This window comes from Apteryx rowi, unplaced genomic scaffold (genome assembly GCF_003343035.1).
Source record: "Apteryx rowi isolate R43461 unplaced genomic scaffold, aptRow1 scaffold_608, whole genome shotgun sequence".
NCBI classification, from domain to species: domain Eukaryota; kingdom Metazoa; phylum Chordata; class Aves; order Apterygiformes; family Apterygidae; genus Apteryx; species Apteryx rowi.
In genome coordinates this window covers 498,300-519,337 of record NW_020450881.1, presented here as the reverse complement: position 1 = coordinate 519,337, position 21,038 = coordinate 498,300, and the positions used below count along the sequence as shown (strand labels likewise).

At 40.8% G+C, this 21,038-nt stretch overlaps 1 protein-coding gene across 1 annotated transcript; it reads left to right on the top strand.

Moving 5' to 3' along the window:
- The first annotated feature begins 263 nt into the window (after window positions 1-263).
- On the top strand, window positions 264-20,560 carry NPSR1 (neuropeptide S receptor 1). Its single transcript, XM_026083544.1, has 7 exons — window positions 264-395; window positions 755-848; window positions 6,268-6,469; window positions 15,719-15,795; window positions 17,905-17,994; window positions 20,158-20,338; window positions 20,467-20,560. The coding sequence occupies exons 1-7, from the start codon at window positions 264-266 to the stop codon at window positions 20,558-20,560; spliced, it is 870 nt and encodes a 289-aa protein (XP_025939329.1).
- The last annotated feature ends 478 nt before the right edge of the window (window positions 20,561-21,038 follow it).

Here is a 21,038-nt window from a genome sequence, read left to right as displayed (position 1 = left end):
CACAGATCACACATGACACTGAGCTGCAGACACCTATGCTTAGAGCAATCTCACCGTTTCTGTCTGAAGGAATTTACTTTGAATTATGAGAACAAGATAACAAAAGCACAAAACTTAAGTGTTTTCTGATGTTCTCCCTCTTCTCCAGCATCCTGCACTGACCCACCACAGAGTGGCTTCCCTCAAGATTGCAGGAGCTGGCTCATCCTAAGAGTCCGAGCTGTCTCCGTAGGTTAACTGCCACCGTACGTTTGTTGCCGTTAATGTACCGTCAGTGGCTTTCCTTTGCAGATTCATTCACAGGACTCATAAACATAATGACTGACATCATTTGGCGCTACACTGGAGATTTCATGGCTCCCGATCTCGTCTGCAGAGTCGTTCGCTACTTACAGGTATAGAAACCACATGCCCTCCTCTATATCAAAGCTCAGACAATAGCAATAAACCCCCACAAAAATGCTGTATAGATTCTTCAGGCAACAGAAGTGCTAAATGCTAAAAATAATCATTTAAAATTTAAATGCTTTTAATTAAACCATATGAAATCCTTTACACTTTGTAGACAAGGAAAAGGAAAAAGATTTGGGTGAGAATACAAGAATTTTCTTTTTTCTTCTTTTTTCCTTTTTTTCAAAAAAAGTTTTCAAATATTAAATACAGAGCAGTGTTGTGGCTAACATTATTTTATGCAAATGTGTCTCAACTGCTATAAACTCAACTGCTCAACTGTCTTGTATATCTTCTGCCCCAGGTGGTGCTTCTATACGCTTCGACTTACGTCCTTGTATCACTAAGCATAGATCGATATCATGCCATAGTTTATCCAATGAAGTTCTTGCAAGGAGGTAGGAGAATTTCTCTACCTTGATACTGCTATAGATATTATTGGCTAGTTCCATTTTGCTAAGAAAAGTTTCAAAATTATTAACCTTGTTGCCATGAATTATTCATTCCTGCTGTAGCAATATTTGGACTCCATTAGTTTTCCAAATGGCAATAGAGTTGTGATTCAAGATTTATTAAGCTGCACTTAGCCCTCAGCAGTTCTATAAGCATTGTGTTAGCAAGAATGAAATGACATTTAAAGAAGCATATAGGTTTTCATTATCTTCCAGCTTTTTGAGAAAATGGTTATGGGCAAAAGTTCTCTCTTGTACAGCTGTACTGACTCTAGGAATTATAGCAGGAATTTCTTACCTATGTTATCTATTTATTCACACTAAAAATAATTGGGATAACTGAGAATTAATGTGACAGTTTGATCAGAGAACTTAAAAAACTGTACAAAATAGGTCTGGGATACTTATTGTTTCTTAAAATTTCTTCTACTGCTTGTTATTTTTACAGCACTCAGAAATATCTTGGCTGCTTAGCAATACATTTAAAGAGCATGATTTCTTTTTTACAGAGCTTAAAGTCTAAAGTTTAATATATTGCACTGAGTGAATAAACAGAAATTGTATGTGGGGAAGAAGGGAAGCAGTTACAGGGACCATGATGCTTGGAAGATGCACTTTAACCAGACACAAATATCATTCTTGTTTTGGAGTAATGATGGCATTTGACAGCCTGCTCTATGAAGGGGAGCGGATTAATGGTCCTTTCTGGCCTTAAGAAACCATGAATCAATCACAGCCCAGGTAGCTGTGCAGCTTTGGCAGATGTTAAGGTCTGAAAACTCTGAATACTTGTGCGAAGCTTAGCCGAATATTTCCCAGCAGGCAGACCAAGTTTATTCAGGATGGGGAGACTGCCAGTAAAGTTTTGGCAGCAGCTTTGCAGAGGTGGGGGGTGCTCCGCGGCTCCCGCCCGCATTGCGTCGGCCGAGCAGGGCCAGCCACGCCATGCGCCTCGCCGGCGTTTCTTCTTCGGGTGCCATACGGGAAAGCAGCACTAGTTGAACTACCTCCAGGGCTTGGTAAGGAATTTGTTCATTGATCTTTGCAAAGCACTTTGAAGCTGGGAGGAAAAAAATGTATATACCCTCAAAAACCTTTATAAATGCTTTTTTTTATGTTGCTAGGTAAAATTTGGCAAAGATGAAAGAACGCACTGCGTGTGATTTCTTTCTTTGCATGGGCGGAGGGCTGGCTTTTGTGACAGGCCACCTTGATCAAACTCTTCCTGCCGCTGGGGAGCCGGGGCAGCCAGGTCCCGCTGTCCCCATCACACCCGCACAGGAGACCACCTGCACCGGCCCTTTCTTCTGTCCAAAGCTGCTGTTTTTACACAGGACATCAATGCCAGGAGCTGAACTGTAGTTTCTGGTATAATAAAGTGATAATGAGCCTAAGGAGACTAGAAACCCAGCCCGTTTTTCCTTATCGCCCTTACTGCAGCCCGAGTGATTCGGGCGGCTTTGCTAAGATCCCGCGCGCCAGGCAGAAGGAGGTGACCATCACGGGGCGCCGCCTTCCGGCTGCGGCGCGGCCAGCGCCTGAAGCGAGCACGCAGTCACCAGGCAGAGGTCAGGAGCTGCCTTTAACTCCATCCAGTTTCCTGTATCTACACTACAAAGGCTTTTCTTTCTCTTTCTAAAACCTCGGGAAGAGCTGGCATTGTATCCAGCTGAAGGGCATGAGAGACACCAGCGGGGGGCAGCTTTCGAAAGGGAAAACAGGCCCCGAGCAGAGCCACGCTGCTAAACACGCCATGTGACAAGCTCTGCCTGGCTCTCGCGGTGCCATTTACACCGTGATTGACATATTTTATGAAGTGGCACCGTATAATCGCCCACACTTGCACATGTTCAAAGGGGAAAAGGAGGCGGCGGCTATACATTTAAAAGAATGATCAAGAGAGCTCTACTTACCAGAGCAGCCTCCTGCAGTATATAAAAATATTAACCTTTTGCACCTAGCTATTCCTAGCAGACATTTCATGTGTGGCGATTTGGGAAAGTCCTCTTAGTTATTTTGCAGGAGGAGAACAAAGAGAACCAGCCTTTCTAATTGGTGCTGACACAGAGAAACTGTAAAAACAATTCTGAGTCCACCTATGGCAAATAATTATTGTTTTTTCTTTCCAGAATGAAACACTCATCCCCCAAAAGACCTTCAACCAAGAAACAAAAGAATTGTTTCTTTTTACAGCTTTTAAAAATTGCATTTACATGTAGCACTGAAATATTGTTTTGGGGAAAAAAAAGTCAAACATTTTGCTTTGAAAATGTTGAACAATTTGTTTTTTAAAAAAAGCTGTGTTTTAATTACTAGCCTCAAGCTATGTTAAGAAACCATTTGAAAGAAGCTGTATTTTGCAAGGCTTCTAAGAAGATTAACTTTGTCAATTAAATATTTTATACTCACGTTCCAGAGACATAAATAACCACAGAAAGTGCAAGATGTGGAAGAATTATACATTCTAATCCTAACACTTTTACTGTATAAGAGGAGTCTAATTCAATAACCAAAAGGGTCATTGAAAAAAGGTAAAATAGAGATTGAAAAGAAAAAAGAAAACCTTAGACATTAGAGCTGAAGAAGTTTTATGACTATGTCATCATATTTAAAACATACACACAAACATTGTACAAACTAAACAACAGGAGACAATAGAACTGCCTAAGCAAAAGACAAAACCCAAATAGGTGTAAGCTGTTCCCTGAGCAACTTTGAGCTGCAAATGACGCTAATGTGCACTATAGCAATGAGATGCTGAAACAGCTCTCTAGGGGTTAGTGAGCAATAAATCTAACTATTTTTAAAATGGCAGTTGGTTTACGGAAGGATTGCACAGCATTGCTACTCACTCTAGCAGGGGATAAAAATCAGCCTGAGAGGTGACTTGAAGCCGCATGTTCCCAGGAGTGGGCAGATGCGCGCAAATCCACTGCAGTGATATACAGATGGCAGAAGTGGAGCAAAGGGGATGATGACATGAAAAAGTCCATTAAAAGAGTCAGGGCCAAAGCTGAGAGCAGAAGGCATGGCTGAGATTCCTGCTCCAATGCTGGGTGCTAGCATTGGTGAGAATTTCAGTGTATTAAAAGCTTTATATTTATAAATGCTTATATATATTTATAAATAGCAAAATTATTTTTTAAAAGAAAAATACTGAGATTGGTTGAGTGGAAGTTCATATGTAGAGATGCATTTATTTATTAGAGTCCATCTATACTTAGTTTTAGTCATGTGATTTTCTAGCTGCAACATATTATTAGAGCACTTATTAAAAGCATAATGAAAAAAACCCCCTACTTATGAGGCACCAAATTAACATTAGTCAGATAAAACAAAAATCCTCTTACTTAGATGTTATGAGTTCCCCATAAAGCCTTTCAGATTAGCAGGATCATGTTCTACCAAAAATGAGGAATGTTTAAAAAGGAGAATAAATGAACACTGCAGCTGTTTTATAAAACATAAAGATTAAATAACCCTCTTGCCAAATCCAAACTGCCCAATTGTCTTCAAATTAAGGGTGCAGCTAAGCAATACAAAAAATAAAGTACGTTACCCAAATATAATCTTTTCCCCTATACATGAACCCCACTAAAGTTCCTATGTGTGTTGTTTAAGTAGCTAGTTCACAGTCTGAAAGCCCTTTTGTCAGCAAATATTTTGTGATACTTGCTCCTGACATTCCTTTTGTCAAGTTTATTCTGTTACACTGTGTGAAACTTCACAGTTTTTCCTCTGCCTGTGCAATATTTATAGACTTAATCTAACCCTCTCGTTTAGGTAGATGTCTTCAGAGTTCCCTTAAGCCCTAGATTAGCGAGGCTGTATTTTACTGAACATGGGTAGCATTTAAAAATGAGCAGGATAAATGAATATTTGCAACTGATGTTTTATAAAGTGTAAAATTACTTTTTGAATGCTTCTCCCATTTGCTTTCATATTGCTCTTTGAGCTTCAAGGAGGAAGAATGTTCTTCTTGATATGCATACTTTAAAGTGATTTTCTACTTCCATGCACAACCTCAGGTATTTTGCAGGCAGGTAGGACAATAAAATAGTTCAACACCAAAGCTGCCTGGGATCAAAACCTGTCACCTTCTGTTCCTGTAGCAGCCTAACTGGGAAGGGACAACTGCCACTGTGGCTCACCAGTGCTCCACAGGCCAGGGCCCCTCCTCCACTTTTTGGCTAGAGCTGCATGGATTTGAGCCAGGAGATGCAGATTTGTGGAACATAAAAGCTTTAGGGCTTTTTCCTTCAACCTGTTGATTTTTAGAAAATTCCACGACAGCTATCAGGCATCACTTGGTTTCTGACTGGTTTTCTCAGCTTGGCAGCGGAGGGGAGCAAAAGCTGAGGGGAAGCAGTAGCCCTGATGTGCAAACTATTTGGGGATCCTCGAGCTCCTGATCTTCGCTGTGAGGTCCAGCAGGATCTCCACATGGCATCTGTACGAGCGAATAAGACAGGGCTGAGCACGTAAGCACCAGCTCAGCACCGTCTGCCCGCATCAAGAGTTGCCCCCTCTTGGCACGGTTTGGGCATTTGCCTATTGGCAGAAGCTGGGTCTGATCCCCACCATGCCGCAGGGCCACTCGGGGCAACCCCTCCAGGAGACATCTGGGCTCTCACAACCCTTTCTGGGGCCATGTCTCCTTGGGCCAGCGAGGAGCAGTGGGGAGGTAAAGGCAGCTGGCCATGCGGTTTTGCTTTAAGCCTGAGCAGAAGCATTTTCAGCTTGCCTGAAAAGAAATGTTTTCTGAACTTTCTCACTGCAAGATGCATCAAAATGTTTAATTTCCCTTCTGAGGAGAACATCTTTCCCCACAGGATGTCAGGACCTCTGTGCGCTCCAGCCCAGTTTATGTCTTGAACCTGCACTTTCCAGTCTCAGCCTTCCTCTGATACCTGTAGGGCAAAGGCTCCTTCTTCTTTTCTATCCAAGTCCTGTATGGACCCCAGCTTTGCTATGCTGGAGTAAGCGCTTGCCATAGGGCAGGCCCATGGGATCTTCCACGCATCTGCTAAGTGGTCTCTGAGGCAGAGCGCAATCTTCTGTACCTCACGTTTCTGACTTGCTGACCCTGACCAGTGCCTTTGTCCAACATTTCTGATTTGATGGCCTCTTAGTGTCTTTAAATAAAACAGTTAAAAACCAAGCCAATAACAAAATGACATTTTATCCTAAGACCGAGATGAAATTCTCCTGTGCAGCCTTTTCAGCATCAACAGGCTGCAAACCAAAATTCCCTTCCTTCACACCGTTTCCTCTTCCTCTCCCCTGCCCGTTGTTCAGCATTGCTACAAAGGGCCAGTGGCGCCAGCACCTCCATTAACACAGTCTGTTTAAATCTGTTGAACAGAAAGGCAGGCGAAAATTCTTATTGGAGTGGCCTGGAGCCTCTCTTTCCTGTTTTCGATACCGACTCTGATTATTTTTGGGAAACGGCAGCTCTCCAACAGGGAAGTGCAGTGCTGGGCGCTCTGGCCTGACGACTCCTACTGGATCCCCTACATGATGGTGGTTGCTTTCCTGGTGTACTTCATTCCTTTGATCATTATCAGGTAAGTCTGGTAGCGGGAGAAAACTGTGATCAGTGAGTGTGTGGTGAAAGCTGTCGAGCGTGCAATCAGTTTTAATGCTTTAATTTACCTTATTCTTTATGTTTTCATTTCCATAGCTGCCTTAAAGCCACTTTGGTTTGTATCACACAATGCACAGGTCACTGTAGATGCCCTGGGTGCTTGCCACGTGGTATTAATAGACAGGAACATTTTTTCTGAATAAGAACTGAATCTCCAAGTGTGTCCACTTATCTCCATAGCTTCAGGCTTGAAATATATCTTTATAAATACAGTATAAAAGTATTATGACAAAGCACAGTTTTAATAAAAGAACAGAAACCACACTTATTCTAGTTAAACTAAAATTAACTTAAAGTGCTCCCAAGCTTCATAGTACTAGAAGATTGTTTATTCATCAGGGTCTGGAAGAAATCCCCAATAATTTGAGGATGTCAAGCACATTTTAAAAAGTGAACGAATGAAATCCTTCCTATTTTGTAACGGGAAACCTGAGCCACAAATATTTAACATCGATTTGCCCAAAATCACAAAGGCAATTGGGAGCAGCATATGGTTTTAAACTGGGGTCAGTCAACATCCCGAACCGTGCTTGGTGATCTGTGACTGTTACTGCCTTCCTCTGGGGCCGCTACCACTAGCCATTTTGTTTTGAGCAAATATTATCCAGCCAGGAGGAGCTACCAATGCAAGAGTGCAGTCAAAACTGGTGTGGAATATCCTTAACAGCCGTGAAGGGCTGGTGGTGGCGGCAGCTTGTCCTGGCTGAGCCCACATGTACTCCTTTCCCTTTTTCCCCCTTGTTTTTCTCTTTCGGTGGAAAAGTTCTTCATGTTTGTCTCTCCTTTTTTAGTGGCAAAGACATCTTACCAGGAGGCCTTTCTTGCTCGTAATTTGGTGTCACGCTATTTGGGCTATGAAAGAAGAGCTGTGTTTGCAGGTCCCTCAGACATCTCTCATGGCCACACTGCTCCACTGGTGTGTGCAGTGGGCGCTAAGCCAGGCGTGTCCCTCAGTGGCCTGCTCCATCCGTGCCCTTGGTGAGAGCAGGTGGTTTTGATCTTTCCTGCATGATGACAAGACCAGCTACATAAGCTAAATACTAAAGCCTGTGCTCTTTTTTTAGCTCCTTTTCAACTGACTTGTGCCTTGAAGTTTCTTACTGTTTAATCACAGAGATTTAGTTCTGCAGCTTCTAAAGGAAACACACTTATTTCTAGTAGAACCAAAAACATAGGAGGAACAAAACCTTGGTGGCTGAATTCATCTAGCTGACTTTTTGATATTGAACGCTGACCAGTGTTGATCCCCAGAGTGAAGGGACAACTTTTATACTTTGCTCATAATACACCAATTTGCTAAACCTTCCCTTTTTCGTGTCAGACTGCACAGAGATAAACAATAAACAAAATTATGAGACGCTCTTAAATAAAGGACATCATAGCAATAGAAAGAAAACTCGTCCCAGATTATCCCAGTGCTCTTCTTTCCTAGACAGGATCATTCTTCTCTCTAGGTATCCCTGTATCTTAAAACTAGCCTAGTTTTAAATGAAAAAAAAATTCACATGTGAATAAAGATGTGGGTGAATCTGCAGCCCACCTTTACCAGTAGAAAGAATAAACATACACAAAAGAGACAAAAATAATTCAACTGCAACAAATTACTCTAGAAAAACTTAAGGCCAGCAATTATTTGTGGAGGAGTTTTGTTCTGAATTTTCTTAAATGGTTAACAGTCAGGACATTCAATCAGCATTTTAAAATGTTTCAGGGAAAAGGTCTATAACCCATCAATTTATTGGTCATTCCACAGATGCATAAAAATCTCTCTTTCATACTCAGACTTGCAGATTTGCACACTTGTCTTTACAGATCAGCCACTCTCTTTTACATGGCATACATGTTTGGCAAAAAAAGGGAAGCAATAAATATTTCAAATTTTCAAGCTGACATTACACTACCCCCCTCCTCCCTGCCAAAAGAAGATATTCAAACCAGATCAGCGCTGTGACTTATTTTACAGTAAGTCCCCAGAAGCAAGAAGGCGATGATGACACGAGGGGAAGGGAAATGCAGGGTAATGCAGCATTTAATGAATTTGCCCTGACAGTTGAGACATGAATAAAATGTCCTAAAATTTTTGAGGCTGTAACCTTAAGTGACTTTCACAGAAGAAGTTTATGGCAGGACAGGAACTTAAAGCACCAACCTCTGAGTCACAGGGTAGAGCACTGCCCGTTGCCTTTTTGGATGTGTTTCTGAGTTCAGTATACGCTAATACAAAAGCTGAAGTCAAACTCTTAACACGTCCTAAGTGGTGCTGGGCGCTGGGAGGAGGGAAGGGGTGGGGGGCGTGGAAGGATTTTTGTGCCCATTTGTCTCTAGATGTCAGTGATACTGTTTTCTTCAGAATAGAGAGGACTAAAACCACTTAAAAAGAGAATTACCATCAGGACCAAATCAGCAGAGACATTATGAACAACACATGCCATACAGTCTAGGAATAATCGGTGATTTTTTAAACTATGTCTTCAAGTTCTGAATTTCCAAGCATTTTTCAGTGTAGCCTCAAGGCACATCATCTATTCCTTTAAAATTGTTGGAAAATACTGGAGTTTAAAACTAATCCACCTAATCTGGCTGCAACATGTAAATACTCTGGTAGGCAGTTTGCACCTAAAGGATGTCTGGAACGGCTGCTAACATATGCAGGAACTCTGTTTCTCCTCAAAAGTGCTGTTCAGCTTAATTCTTTCAGATGCATAGTAAATTTGACTGCAAATGAGACACTTTCAAAAGGTTGAGAGAGATACCAGATATGTTCTAGTTATGTGCTACTCTATTGAAAGGTTAACTATAAAAAGGAAATGTGTTATTTAGTAAATTAAGGAAGGTATTTTGTGGTTTCTGAGTTTAATAGCCTTTACCTGAAGATTCTATAAAAAATGCCATAACATAACAATGGAGACACGGTCAATAAACGTGCAACTGAAAATCAAGGAACAGTATCTAAGAAGCAGGGAATAAGACCAAACAAGTAGTCAAGACGCGTACAGCACTTACTGAGGAAGTAAAGCTTCACAATGCAGGCGGCACACAGAGAAAGAGTAAGACCTTTTCTATAATAATTCAGTTTTGTTTGCACAGCTACTTTATTTTCTCTTCCATAGCATTCTGACTTAACTGCACTGCAAGTACATGACACCATTTGGGACACCGTCTGGTGGAATTAATTCTAAATTAGTTCTACTGCCTGAATCTGCAGAAAGCCTGTTCACTCCACAGCAAAGTAGTTTACTGATGACAGCACATTTTCTGGTGCCATTCATCCAAAGCACATACAAGAGGGAAAATTTTACTGTTCAGGTGCTGAGCTTAACTCCATATTAAATATGCCACTTTGGCTGAGCAGTTTTCACTTGCTACAGTCCAGGTACCATCATCTTTTAAGCTTCTCTCATCCAGCTACTCACTCGTAGCAGAGCTGATTTCATGTGTTCCTGACACCGCATTCAGCTAATTCACAGGAACTTGGGTTATTCATAACACCCCAGCATATGAAATGAATTATTTAGTTGATAACCTTCACGCTCATTGTGAAAAGCCCTTCCACTTATGAGATAATCCCCCAGACGTAACGTGAGCAAACCCTCTAGATTCCACCAAAATGTGAACCATAAGAAAACAACAATCTGTCTCTCTCTCTCTCTCTTTTTTTTTTTTTTTTTTTTTTTACAAAAAGGCCATCAACAAACAAAACTATACCTGTCCTGAGAGACTTGTATTGTAGGAAGATCTGTTCCTACCCCGTCTTCACAACTGGGGTCTCAGCCATCATTTATTATGTGGTCTGTGGTTCTATGGCAAATGTTATGTCTGATTATAATAAGAAGAATGAACAAGACATGAATAATGAAAAGATAATGAAAGGCTCTGATTAAATTTTTAGTCCAAGTGTGTGGTTAGCTTTGAGAGCTGAGAAAAGGAGACAGTATTTGTTCTTTTTATGTAAAAGCTGCCCTCCTTCCTTAGTGTTGGTTAGGGCCAAATATCCTGCATCATCATCTTCCTTACAGCATTTAAAAATCTGGCCTGTTCTTCCCTCTTATTTAGGCTAAACTACCACTTATTCTGCAGTTCATATTGTCAACTACCAAAAAGATAAGAAAAATGAATTAGGCAATCTGCAGCAGTTTATTCTCTCCTATGTTTGGACAAGTGTCATCAACTATAACCAAAGCCATTTTCCTGCACTGAGAAATGCCAAGCAAATCTCAAAAAGATATCCGCGATAGCTAAATACCTCTGGGGCACTGCTGAACAGAGGTTAAATATGGGTCGAATAAAGATTACAGACTTCTCTCCTATAAATATTTGCACCTGGCTCTCCCAGGTCCTGTGATGGGGTGACAGGACAGTTACTGGGTTTCTGTTCTGTATCACTGCTCTATGCCAAACTATAATTATATTCTGTCATTTGGGTATCCAGAAATTTGGAGTCTATAAAGGTTTGTTTTTTTTAGCTGTTGCTCACCAATAATATATTTTTAGTATTTTAACCTGATAAATGCAATACATAGACATTTACCTAACACAATTCTAGATGCAAGTTAAAAAAATTGCAGCAGTATCTCTTGAAGTACCATGAAAAAAAGATCCATATACCATTCAAAATCAAAATTCCAAAGAAAACATTTGCTTTGGAGCAGAGGAAAAATAACTAGAAGGGAAAAAACATAATAAATTAAAAGAAAAGATATAGAATTCAAAACAAGGCACTTCAATGAGATAAAGAGTAGATGAAATAAATGGCAGTTGTCTGAATTAAATAATAAGAATAAAAACAACATTAATAACAATAACAAAGGTATTTTTTGAGTTTGATTCAACCAGTGCAAACATTTTTGCCTGCAATTTCCACTTAAAAATAAAAAAGCCTAGGTCTTGCACATATGTTCCAATATCTGCCTGTCTATTCATTCATCTATTACACAGGCCTACAGTCATTTGTCTGGATAAAGTTACACATGATTTTTGTCTCAGATAAATGATGCTCTAAATTAGCTACCATAAAACATAATACAGTTGCATGGCTTTATGCAAATAGAATACAAGCAAGCATAGCCAATGCTGGATGATAAACACAATTAGTAGGGAGCTTAAGTGTACTTTTTGGTGTTGTAAAGGCTCACTTTACTAGTAAATGTTGACACTGGATGGGATGCTATCATAATGCAATTAGTTAATGTAAAATTTAAAAAGTTTCTGTGTTTAAAGAGTGGGCAGATCAATAATTCTTATAATGGTTGTTAATAACAATACTTAGCTTAACCAGCAGACATTTTATTTTTCAAAAGAAGTGTGATCTAAAAATTAAAAAAAGAGTAGGAATACTCACAGTGGGATTTGTATGACTAAACATTAGTTAGTTAGTTATTTACAGTGACAAAGACTGCTGTAATTACTGATGGAGTCAAATTAACCAATGCCATTAACTAATAACATGCTACAATGAACAAGCATCTTAGTCCTTCAGAATCTGGATCAAGCTAAATTGCTTTTGGACATGCAGTGAATTTAATTTGCTGAGATACATCCACAATCTGAAACATATTCTTATATTTTTCTGCCACCACTACACATATGCATCTTCTCAGGGCCAGAAAAAATTGCTGTATTTTCAGATCAACAGCATGTCCTTTCTACCCTGTCGCCATCACAGCCTGAGCAGTTACTTCTCAAAAAAGGCTTGGATTCTTTTTCCACCCAGATTTGACTACTTCATCTGAGCTCTTTCCTCCCTTTTTCTGTCCCTCAGCTGCAAACAATGGGCCATAACAATTCAGATATTATTTTAACATTATAGTATGTATTAAAATCTTTATGACCCCAACTCATGTTCATATAGCCCCCAAGAATTCCCAGTTAGGGTTTGAAGATGAGTGAACTAAACACATACAGAAACAAAGAAACCTGGTAAAATCTGGACTTAAGGAACTATACATCAAATCTCCCAGTGGTGACAAGAACTCATCCAGCAGCATGGCAAGTGGCACAAAGGCATATTTTGAAGTTCCATGTGTTGGAAAATGAGGTTTTTTACCATTATAGGCATGCCATGCATGTGTCTGTGGTGTGCTTTTACCTCTTGACAGTGAATACTAAGTAACTTGAAGTCAAAAGGAATAAAAACCCAAAGATTATGAGGGGACAGAACGATGTAGGCCCTTGCCAAACACACTCCTGTCCATCTGAATACCAACTCTTATCTGTCCATTTCTATTCTCTGTCCATCTGCCATTTCATTTTCCATCAAGCAGGAATTTCTTCCCACCCTTTAAGATGTTACCAACCACCACTTACCCCTCTATCCAGCTTTTAAAGGAAGAAAAGCATCTACAAGCACATTCTGCAAGAAATCTGCAAGAATTCCTCCCTAAATGTTTACTTTCTTGTCATGGCTTTGAAATACGTAAACAGATGCTTTCTATGATCTTAAACTTTGACTGATACATTTCTAGAAACTCCAGTTGTTTAGCTCTGTGCCACAATAGCTGGAGAAAAAAAAGATTAGGCACTGATAAGATCTGGAGTCCAGGAGAGATCAAGGTATCAAGGCACAATTATGGTTGGCAAAGCAGCCACTGAGAGTGTCGCCAGAGTGACAAGTGACTCCTCTTTCCTTGACACCCACCCTCAGCAGTGTCCACCACTGCTGGACTCCTCCCAGTAAGGACAGCTCCAAGTAGACCCAGCTGCTATAGAGAAAAGAAAGAGGAACAGAGGCAAAAACACCAAAACAAATCTATTATGTTGGCAACACTTTTGAAGTCCCTGGATTAAACCAGGAATTAACTTTGCCCTGGACTTCAGAAAATTAAGGATTCCAATGAAAAAGCATGTAATCTGATACATGAAATGGCACGTGTATTCCAGGGCCCACTGTCATACCCCTCTACTGGTGCACTAAAAAGAAAGCTGCTATAGCTGCATTTTGTGAAAGGCTTGCTCTTATCAAACTCTGCAGCCAAGAGGGCAGGATTTCTAGGGCCAGAAGGAAAGCAGGTGAGAAGCCTGACTTCATAGTTTAATCATTAGGGCATGTGGCTGGAAGTAGGAAGTCTGAGTATTTCATCCTTCTTCTCATTGCTGTGTATACGTTTCACATTGAACTGCCATTAGGTTAAAAAAAAAGGAGGGGGGCAAAAAAAAAAAAAAAAGCTATAAAGAATGTCCAGGACCTCCTCTCGCTCATCATAGCATCACTTAACTACAGAGTTAGGCTCCTTTATCCTGGTGTTTGGGCAACTCTGGATGTGTCCAACAGGATCTAGATCAGAAAGGATATTGTTTTGACTGGAAATAAAAAGATCAGGCTAGAGATACCAGGATAGTGATAAAATACAAACAGGATTTATAGCAGCTGGGCAGAAATTTTCTTAACATTTTCTTGAGATAACAATTATCATTATAATACATTCTCATTCATTGGAACAATCAAAGGAGAAATGATGCATGAATTTTCAGCCATTGTTAGTACAAAGTACAAAGGAACTCTCAAGTGTACCAGCTGACAAATAAACAGGTTCTTGAAAAGCCAGAAGATAAAAGGAAAATGTTTAAGTCAGCTGGGAGCCACGCTGGACTTTTGAAGGGATTAAAAAGGGGAAGCTGGAGTCCGTGGCAGATGCGTGCAAAATCCTCCCAGGGCAAGTACGCTACAGCCCGACTACCCAGCCCGGAGGTCACATTAAACGTCTGGCTGTCACCTGCCCGCCTGGAAAGTTGATGGCTCGAACTTCCACAGAAAGGAAACCCCCATCACACACAAATACTACCCTTGCAGATGTATCTAATAACTGAGAGTGCGGCAGGAAAGGCTCGTATATTAGTCTGAAAGCCCTCATAAGAATAATGTCTCTTATGATAATAAAAAAGCCATATGATAATACGACACCTCTTGGTCTCTATAAAACACCTAGAATTAGTCTCCAGAGCTGCCCCTTTTCACAGACTCACCACTAAGGCTTATAGCAATTAATGCTCAGGCTGCCCCAGGCCCAGCCAAACACCATGGTGTGCTGCAAACTGCACATGACAACTTCTGCTATGACACTAGGTTTTTATACCGGGAAAATGGGGCAACCCAAGTGCATTAGCTGAAATTTTTTAAAATTATTTTTATCTTTCTTACCTAAAAAGGAAATCACCATTATTACAAAGTATGTTTTTGCTTGGTGATTTTACCCGCACACTATCCAAACTTGCAGGAGGAAAGGGACACAGAACAAGGCCGGATTTTTTTTTTTTTTTTTTTTTTTTTTTAATATATAAGCTGCTAAAAGGGTAACATCTTCATCCAGGATGTGAGATCAAGCAGTTCTTCAGCTGAAAGGAATTTGTTTTACCCATTCTGTAGTAAATACATACAATTCCACAGTTCTTATCACCTAGGGAAAGGCCATAGCTATTCAAGGTTGCTGTGGACTAGAGCACTTTTCATCTTTCCCATTAAAAGCATATGTATATTCTCTTCAACTGTGGTGGATCTGGTTTTGCATCATTTAACTCTTCCCACCCACCTGCTACTTCTGAGCTCCTCAGTTTCACTCCCAGGACCTTGATCCTAAAAGTGAGCACTGCAGTACTTGCATCTTCTAATGGATCTTGTCCTTACCTCCTTCATCCAGGGTACAGATTTATTCTTTAGCCTTGAATTCACAAAGTAATCCCAGAACAGACCTTTGCACCCACCCACACCAGGCTTTCCAATGCCAGTGGCTGCCCCACTTGCATCCCCTATTTCAGGGCTACTTTCCCCCTTGCACCTCCCACAAAAAGCACGTAGGCCTGTGTGGGAATCGGGTGCCTCCTGGCTGGAGCCGGTAATCAGACAGATTTGGCCCCAGCTAGCTAGAAATTGCCAACAAACAATGCCTGTGAGATTGGGGCTGAATCATTTTATTTCCCTGTATCTCAGATTTGACATCCGTAAAGCCAGGGCAACAATAACAACTACCATCGTGAAAACACTTCAGGTTTGCTTGTGCAAAGTACTACAGGGGAGTCACGTTTTGTTTGTTATTGTTGTTGTCATCATTACTATGAAGTCCTGTCATCTCCATGAGCTCCATACAGATAGATATGTATATTCACAGAGCATGAATGTCTGGGATGTTAGGTGAGTTTTCTGTGCCTCATAATATCAATGATTCTTTCCCTACTGTAGCGTCATATACTCAATTGTGATTCAAAAGATCTGGATGAAGAGCAAAGCTCAGGCTGTCATTATATCCAGCTGTCCTGGTGAGTCTCAGCACACACGTGGTCTTCAGCCACGAGTCAAATCGGGACTGTCCCATCAAATCTGGGAATGGCTGAACATACAGTGTTGCATCGGGCCCCAGGTCTTACTACAATGGGAACAGGTTTTCTCTAACCGTTTATAGTTCTTTTCTACTGTGTTTACTTTCTCTCCTTTGACATTAAATCCCCTTTTGAAAAATGACAAAAAATATATGCAAGAAAAGAATTAAAAGGTAAAAATTCCTACTCTGCCTAGAACCTTTGCCCATTTCTAGAATCAAAATTTTTTCATAGATGTTTAGTAAGCATTTAGATAATTTGCTGTACTTTTACATGCCCTTGCAATTGTGGATTTTGATCAAGAGAGCAAATTCCTGAATGCTAAAAAAAAACCCCATAAAATGAACCAAAATTTTCATCCCAAGATCATAAACTTGCTTGGACTGTTCTGAGCTGTTCTGAGCTAAAGGATCTGAACACAAACCACTAACAAATAAAGATCCTCACTTGACAACTCTCTTTCCTACCCTTACTCGCACAAAAAGGTCCTCTGAAATCACAAATTGGCAATACAGACAAATAGAGTCATAACAGTTTCTCAGATGAACCATATTAACTAACTTTGTCCCATGCTCCTAAACATTTGAAACTGCAAAGAACAGTACGGTTCCTTACACTAATGCATTTTACTGTAAGAGGACAGTGCACACAACGAGTTACTTCACCTAAGTGACGAGTGGTAACGCATCAAACTGTGGTGACTATGTGGCTGGTATCTGCCTTTAGTAGAATCATGCCTGTTACGAGAGGAAGCATCGTGACATGATGCTGCACCTCCTCAGGTGTCCTTGCATCATAACCACGTTTCTGTCAATTATAATCTTGCAAAAATTTACTCCTCCTTTGAAATGCCTGAGCAGGACCAATTTCTAACCATCCTGCCTCAATGACACAATCAGTATCAAGTAGGCTTGAAAAAAATATCAGTCTTCTCACCCAAGTGGTATATTCTGCTCTGTGAGCCAACAAGTAATTTCCAGTAATACGAAGTATGGACTATTTTCAAGTTTCTGGATGGGGTGTTTCACTGACAAAAAGCCCACCTTAACTTTATTTATATTTTCTTCTCACGTATTACACAGCCTTAATGTGCTGTTTTTATAAGAGGTGCAAAAAATTACGTACACAGGGTTATTTCTGATTATATTCATCAAAATTCCAGTTCTAAATTGGGATTACAGGAGTTTAGAGATGTTTTGATAAATATGACCTGCTTGCATATTTACTATGGTGAACTTAATTATTCTAACACAGCAACATGAACAGAATATTGACATTAATAATGAAATCAAGCATATTATTACAATCATGCTAGTACTGTTATTCAAATACAGAACTTGATCCTCAGAGACATTAGCATGACTTCAAAGGAAATGAGATTGACCAGCCTTGGTGTGAGACAGAATAGCATTTTCTTCTCAATACAATACTCTCTTCATTTCTGAAAAGCTAGTCTTACACCATTTCTTATTTCATTACTGAGCCAACATGAAGAGTAAAATGCTCGACTGATTATCTAAAGCATCGAAAAGAGTAAAAGGTTAAAGGAATGGAGTATGGAGCTTTTAAAATCCTTCTAATTGAAATGCATTTAAAGTGAACAGGTAGTCTGTTTTGCCAGGTTATTTCTTATGTTTTCTTCATTACAGTTATTAGTTCCTTTCACAAAATATTCTTATAACACCACTGTGGTAGCATTTTGGTAGCTGTGATAGCCACATGGTTTTTAATGGACTAACTAACTGATATACTTGGGCACAGAAGCACTGTTTTTGCTGACTGTGCACTCAAGTGCTGAGGATCACAATGCCCCAACACCGCAGGAAGATTTGTTTTGCTTCCATTTCCACTTCTGATTTTGGATGGCTTGGGTTTGTGAGCGTCCAACATGAGAAGACTTGCAAGCACCTGCATTTCAGAAAGTGCTGAGCCCCTGACTGACACCCAGGAAGGACAAGCTACATGCCACTGTCCTAACTGTAGCGGCATGCACTGACAGATGCCTGCACCACCCCTGCTCTTTTACCAGCTGAACTGTTCTTTCCCCAGATGGCCAAGTCTCTGCTGGCTACACCAACCGTGGCTTCATATCCAGGGCGAAAGTGAACGCGATCAAGTACAGCATTGTAATTATTCTTGGTAAGTGAAAATCCCCACAGCTGGTAGCTACGGAGGATGCTGGAGGTAGGGAGCTAGTCTTCCTCAGCTCCCTCCATCATCAGTGGAGAGCGTAAAATGCAGGGAATGACTTGGAGAAGGCAGTTTATTTAGACCCCTGACTTGTCTTCTGACCTTGTCCCCCTCTCTCCGTTGACTGATAGGCTCCTAATTTAGGCATCTGACATACGCCTCAAAGGAAGTCATATGCACAGCCCGTCATATGCGTGTAAGAAAATAAAGGAGCAGGCATCACTAAAAAAAGGAACAAAGGAGGGGGTTGTCTCCTTGTAATCCAGGCTGCCAAAAGACTTTGCAACTGAGCTGCCTTTTAGGTTTAGAGAATATATATGGCATATTAGCAGCTGGGGCAGCGAAATGGAAAGGAAGGGGCGGAGGGAGATGCAGAGCAGTTGAATTTGATGCAGCTTGCCTAGGTGGGAACAAGGAGCTCTCCTTTTCCAAAGAGGCAGCAGATGACTCAGTGCAGGTGTCCTCTGTCTCCCAGGGAGATGACATTATCCTGATGGAATTAGGAGGTTGACATTATGTCTCAATAAATAAAGGCAGCGTCATGCAGGGATCGTGATTAGCTACCAGAGACAGGCAGGAAGGCAACTGAAGCAACTTACTCCCAAGGGCTGACAGCCATCGCCCACCATTAAAAAACAGATCAGTGATCATTCCTCTTTCCAATCTTGCACAAAATTTGGATTGATTGATTTTGTGATAATAGCTGCTAGAGAGGTGCTTAGTTCCCGGTTTAGCAGTATTGAGCCACCAGTGTGGTTCATGCTTCTCAAAAGACCAAGTACACATTTGCTGTGTCAGAACTTCTCTGCGCAGCAATCACAGAAAGTATGTCAGAAACGACTACTATTACCATGCCACCAGATGTCAAAAGCTCAGCCGGATGCTAAATACTTCAGAGACCCTTGAGCATATTAGGCACTCTGTATCTCTTGGCGTGTAAACAGATTACGGTACCTAACATTCTTAGATTTCTTTAAAGAAATTTAAAATTCTGCATGGTCAGTATGACGATCCTCACACTGACACTGCATATCGTTATTTTACAGGTCTGTGTACATAGACACAATCAGTCTGGTACTCTAGAAAACAGGAAGATAGTTTACCTCTTCCTTGCACATTCAGTGAGCACTCAGTTAACTGCCAACTAAGAAATGCTCTTTAATGTAACAAGAAACAAAACATCGGGTCACTCTGCTGTCTCGTTTGGATACCAGAGAGATCGCATGTTTGATTTCACAGATAACCGTGCATTGCAACTCCTGAACTTACAGGTTAGATGAGATGAACTTATAGCTCTCCATCTCAGAGTTTCTATGTAAATCTTGAATCAGCAGACTTTGTGAGAGGAGACAACACAGAAATTCATGAGGCACAGATTCATTCCCTATTTCTGCAAATACAGGTAAACCTGTGGCCTCTTCATATCTGCCACCTCCAAACAAAAGCAGGGTCTATGAACAAGGCAGTCCTCTTTTCCCTTCCCCAAATTCACTTCTCAAACTGCAGTACAGTAACTAGAGAGTCTTCCTGCATGCTCAGTTTATACACTGCCTGCAACCAGCATGCAAAGTCACTTGTTGGTCGGCTGCAATTCTGGTAATTTGAAAGAGTGTCATTCCTTGCTCCTGGGTGCTTAAGAGCCTCTTCTTAATAGGCAGCTGTGATAGGCAGCACTGTCACAGAGCAGCATTTTGGTGGTGTGTACATTTAGGTTGGTGTTCACTCAGGGGACCATTAAAAGAGCTCTTTGCTATAACTGATGATGCTTTAACTGGCTACCTATTTACCCTTTATGAGCTGTGTAGTGCTCAAAAGTGCCTCAGTATGTCTAGAGGGAGCACTTTAAACACTTAAAGAAGCACACATAATATATTTTATGGGCATTAAAATAAAAATAAAGACAAATAAAAAACATATTCTAATAACTATTCTCTTAAATAAGACCCTGAATAGGGAGAGATATTTCTTGTGTGAACAAATATGTATGTGTTGTGACCGTGTGTGTGTGTGTGTGTGTGTCTGTGTCTGTGTGTCTGTGAGATTACCTCCCTAAATTGCTATGCTATCTAACATCAAGCTTTTCCCATCTCTCTCTCTTTCTCTCTGTTGCAGCATTTGTTCTCTGTTGGAGCCCCTACTTTCTTTTTGATATTCTGGACAACTTCAACATACTTCCTGAGACCAAAGAACGCTTCTATGCATCTGTGATTATCCAGAATCTGCCGGCTTTAAACAGCGCCATCAATCCCCTCATATACTGCATCTTCAGCAACCGTCTCTGCCCTCCTTTTGAGTATTGCTCCTTTATTATCACTAAGAAGGTGGTGGTGGGGGGAAGACACATAGATACAGTTGCTAAACTTCACCAACTGATTACCTGTTTTTGCATGTCTTAATTCTGGCCTTTTTTATTTTCTTTAGGGAAAGAAGGACAAGAAGGCTAGAGGGAACTTTCAGAGACAGAAGTGATGCAGGGCAAGAGATGCAGGTCCTATCCAAACCAGAATACATCTAGCGCAGGCGATGTCCCCCAAAGTCACGCTGGGACCTGTGATGAGGAAAGTGGCGGTTCCTCCCAAGCTCGGCGCGCTGTGAGCATGGGTGCACATCATATGTGTACCAACAGAAAAAAGCAGCTGCCTCCTTCTCGATCTGCAGCATAAGTATTTTGAATGGTACCGCAGCTTCGGTGATTGCACACCTTCAGGGCCAAATTTTTCAGGGGTTTGCATGCATTGCTTTTGTGATGGCTCCTTTTGGCTCCCTGTTTTCAAACAAGCTGTAATATGCACATATGACAAATACCAATGTAAACAGAGCCTCATCAGAATCTTCTCTCTATTTTTAAGGAGTCTCTTGAAGCCATCTACTATACCGTGTGGCTCATATAACTGGTAAAGAGCATTTAAAAGTAATTACAGAGGGAGAGCCCTACTTAAAATGAAAACACTGGCACTTTTCCCATCGGTGCACACACAACCATCGCTCTATGA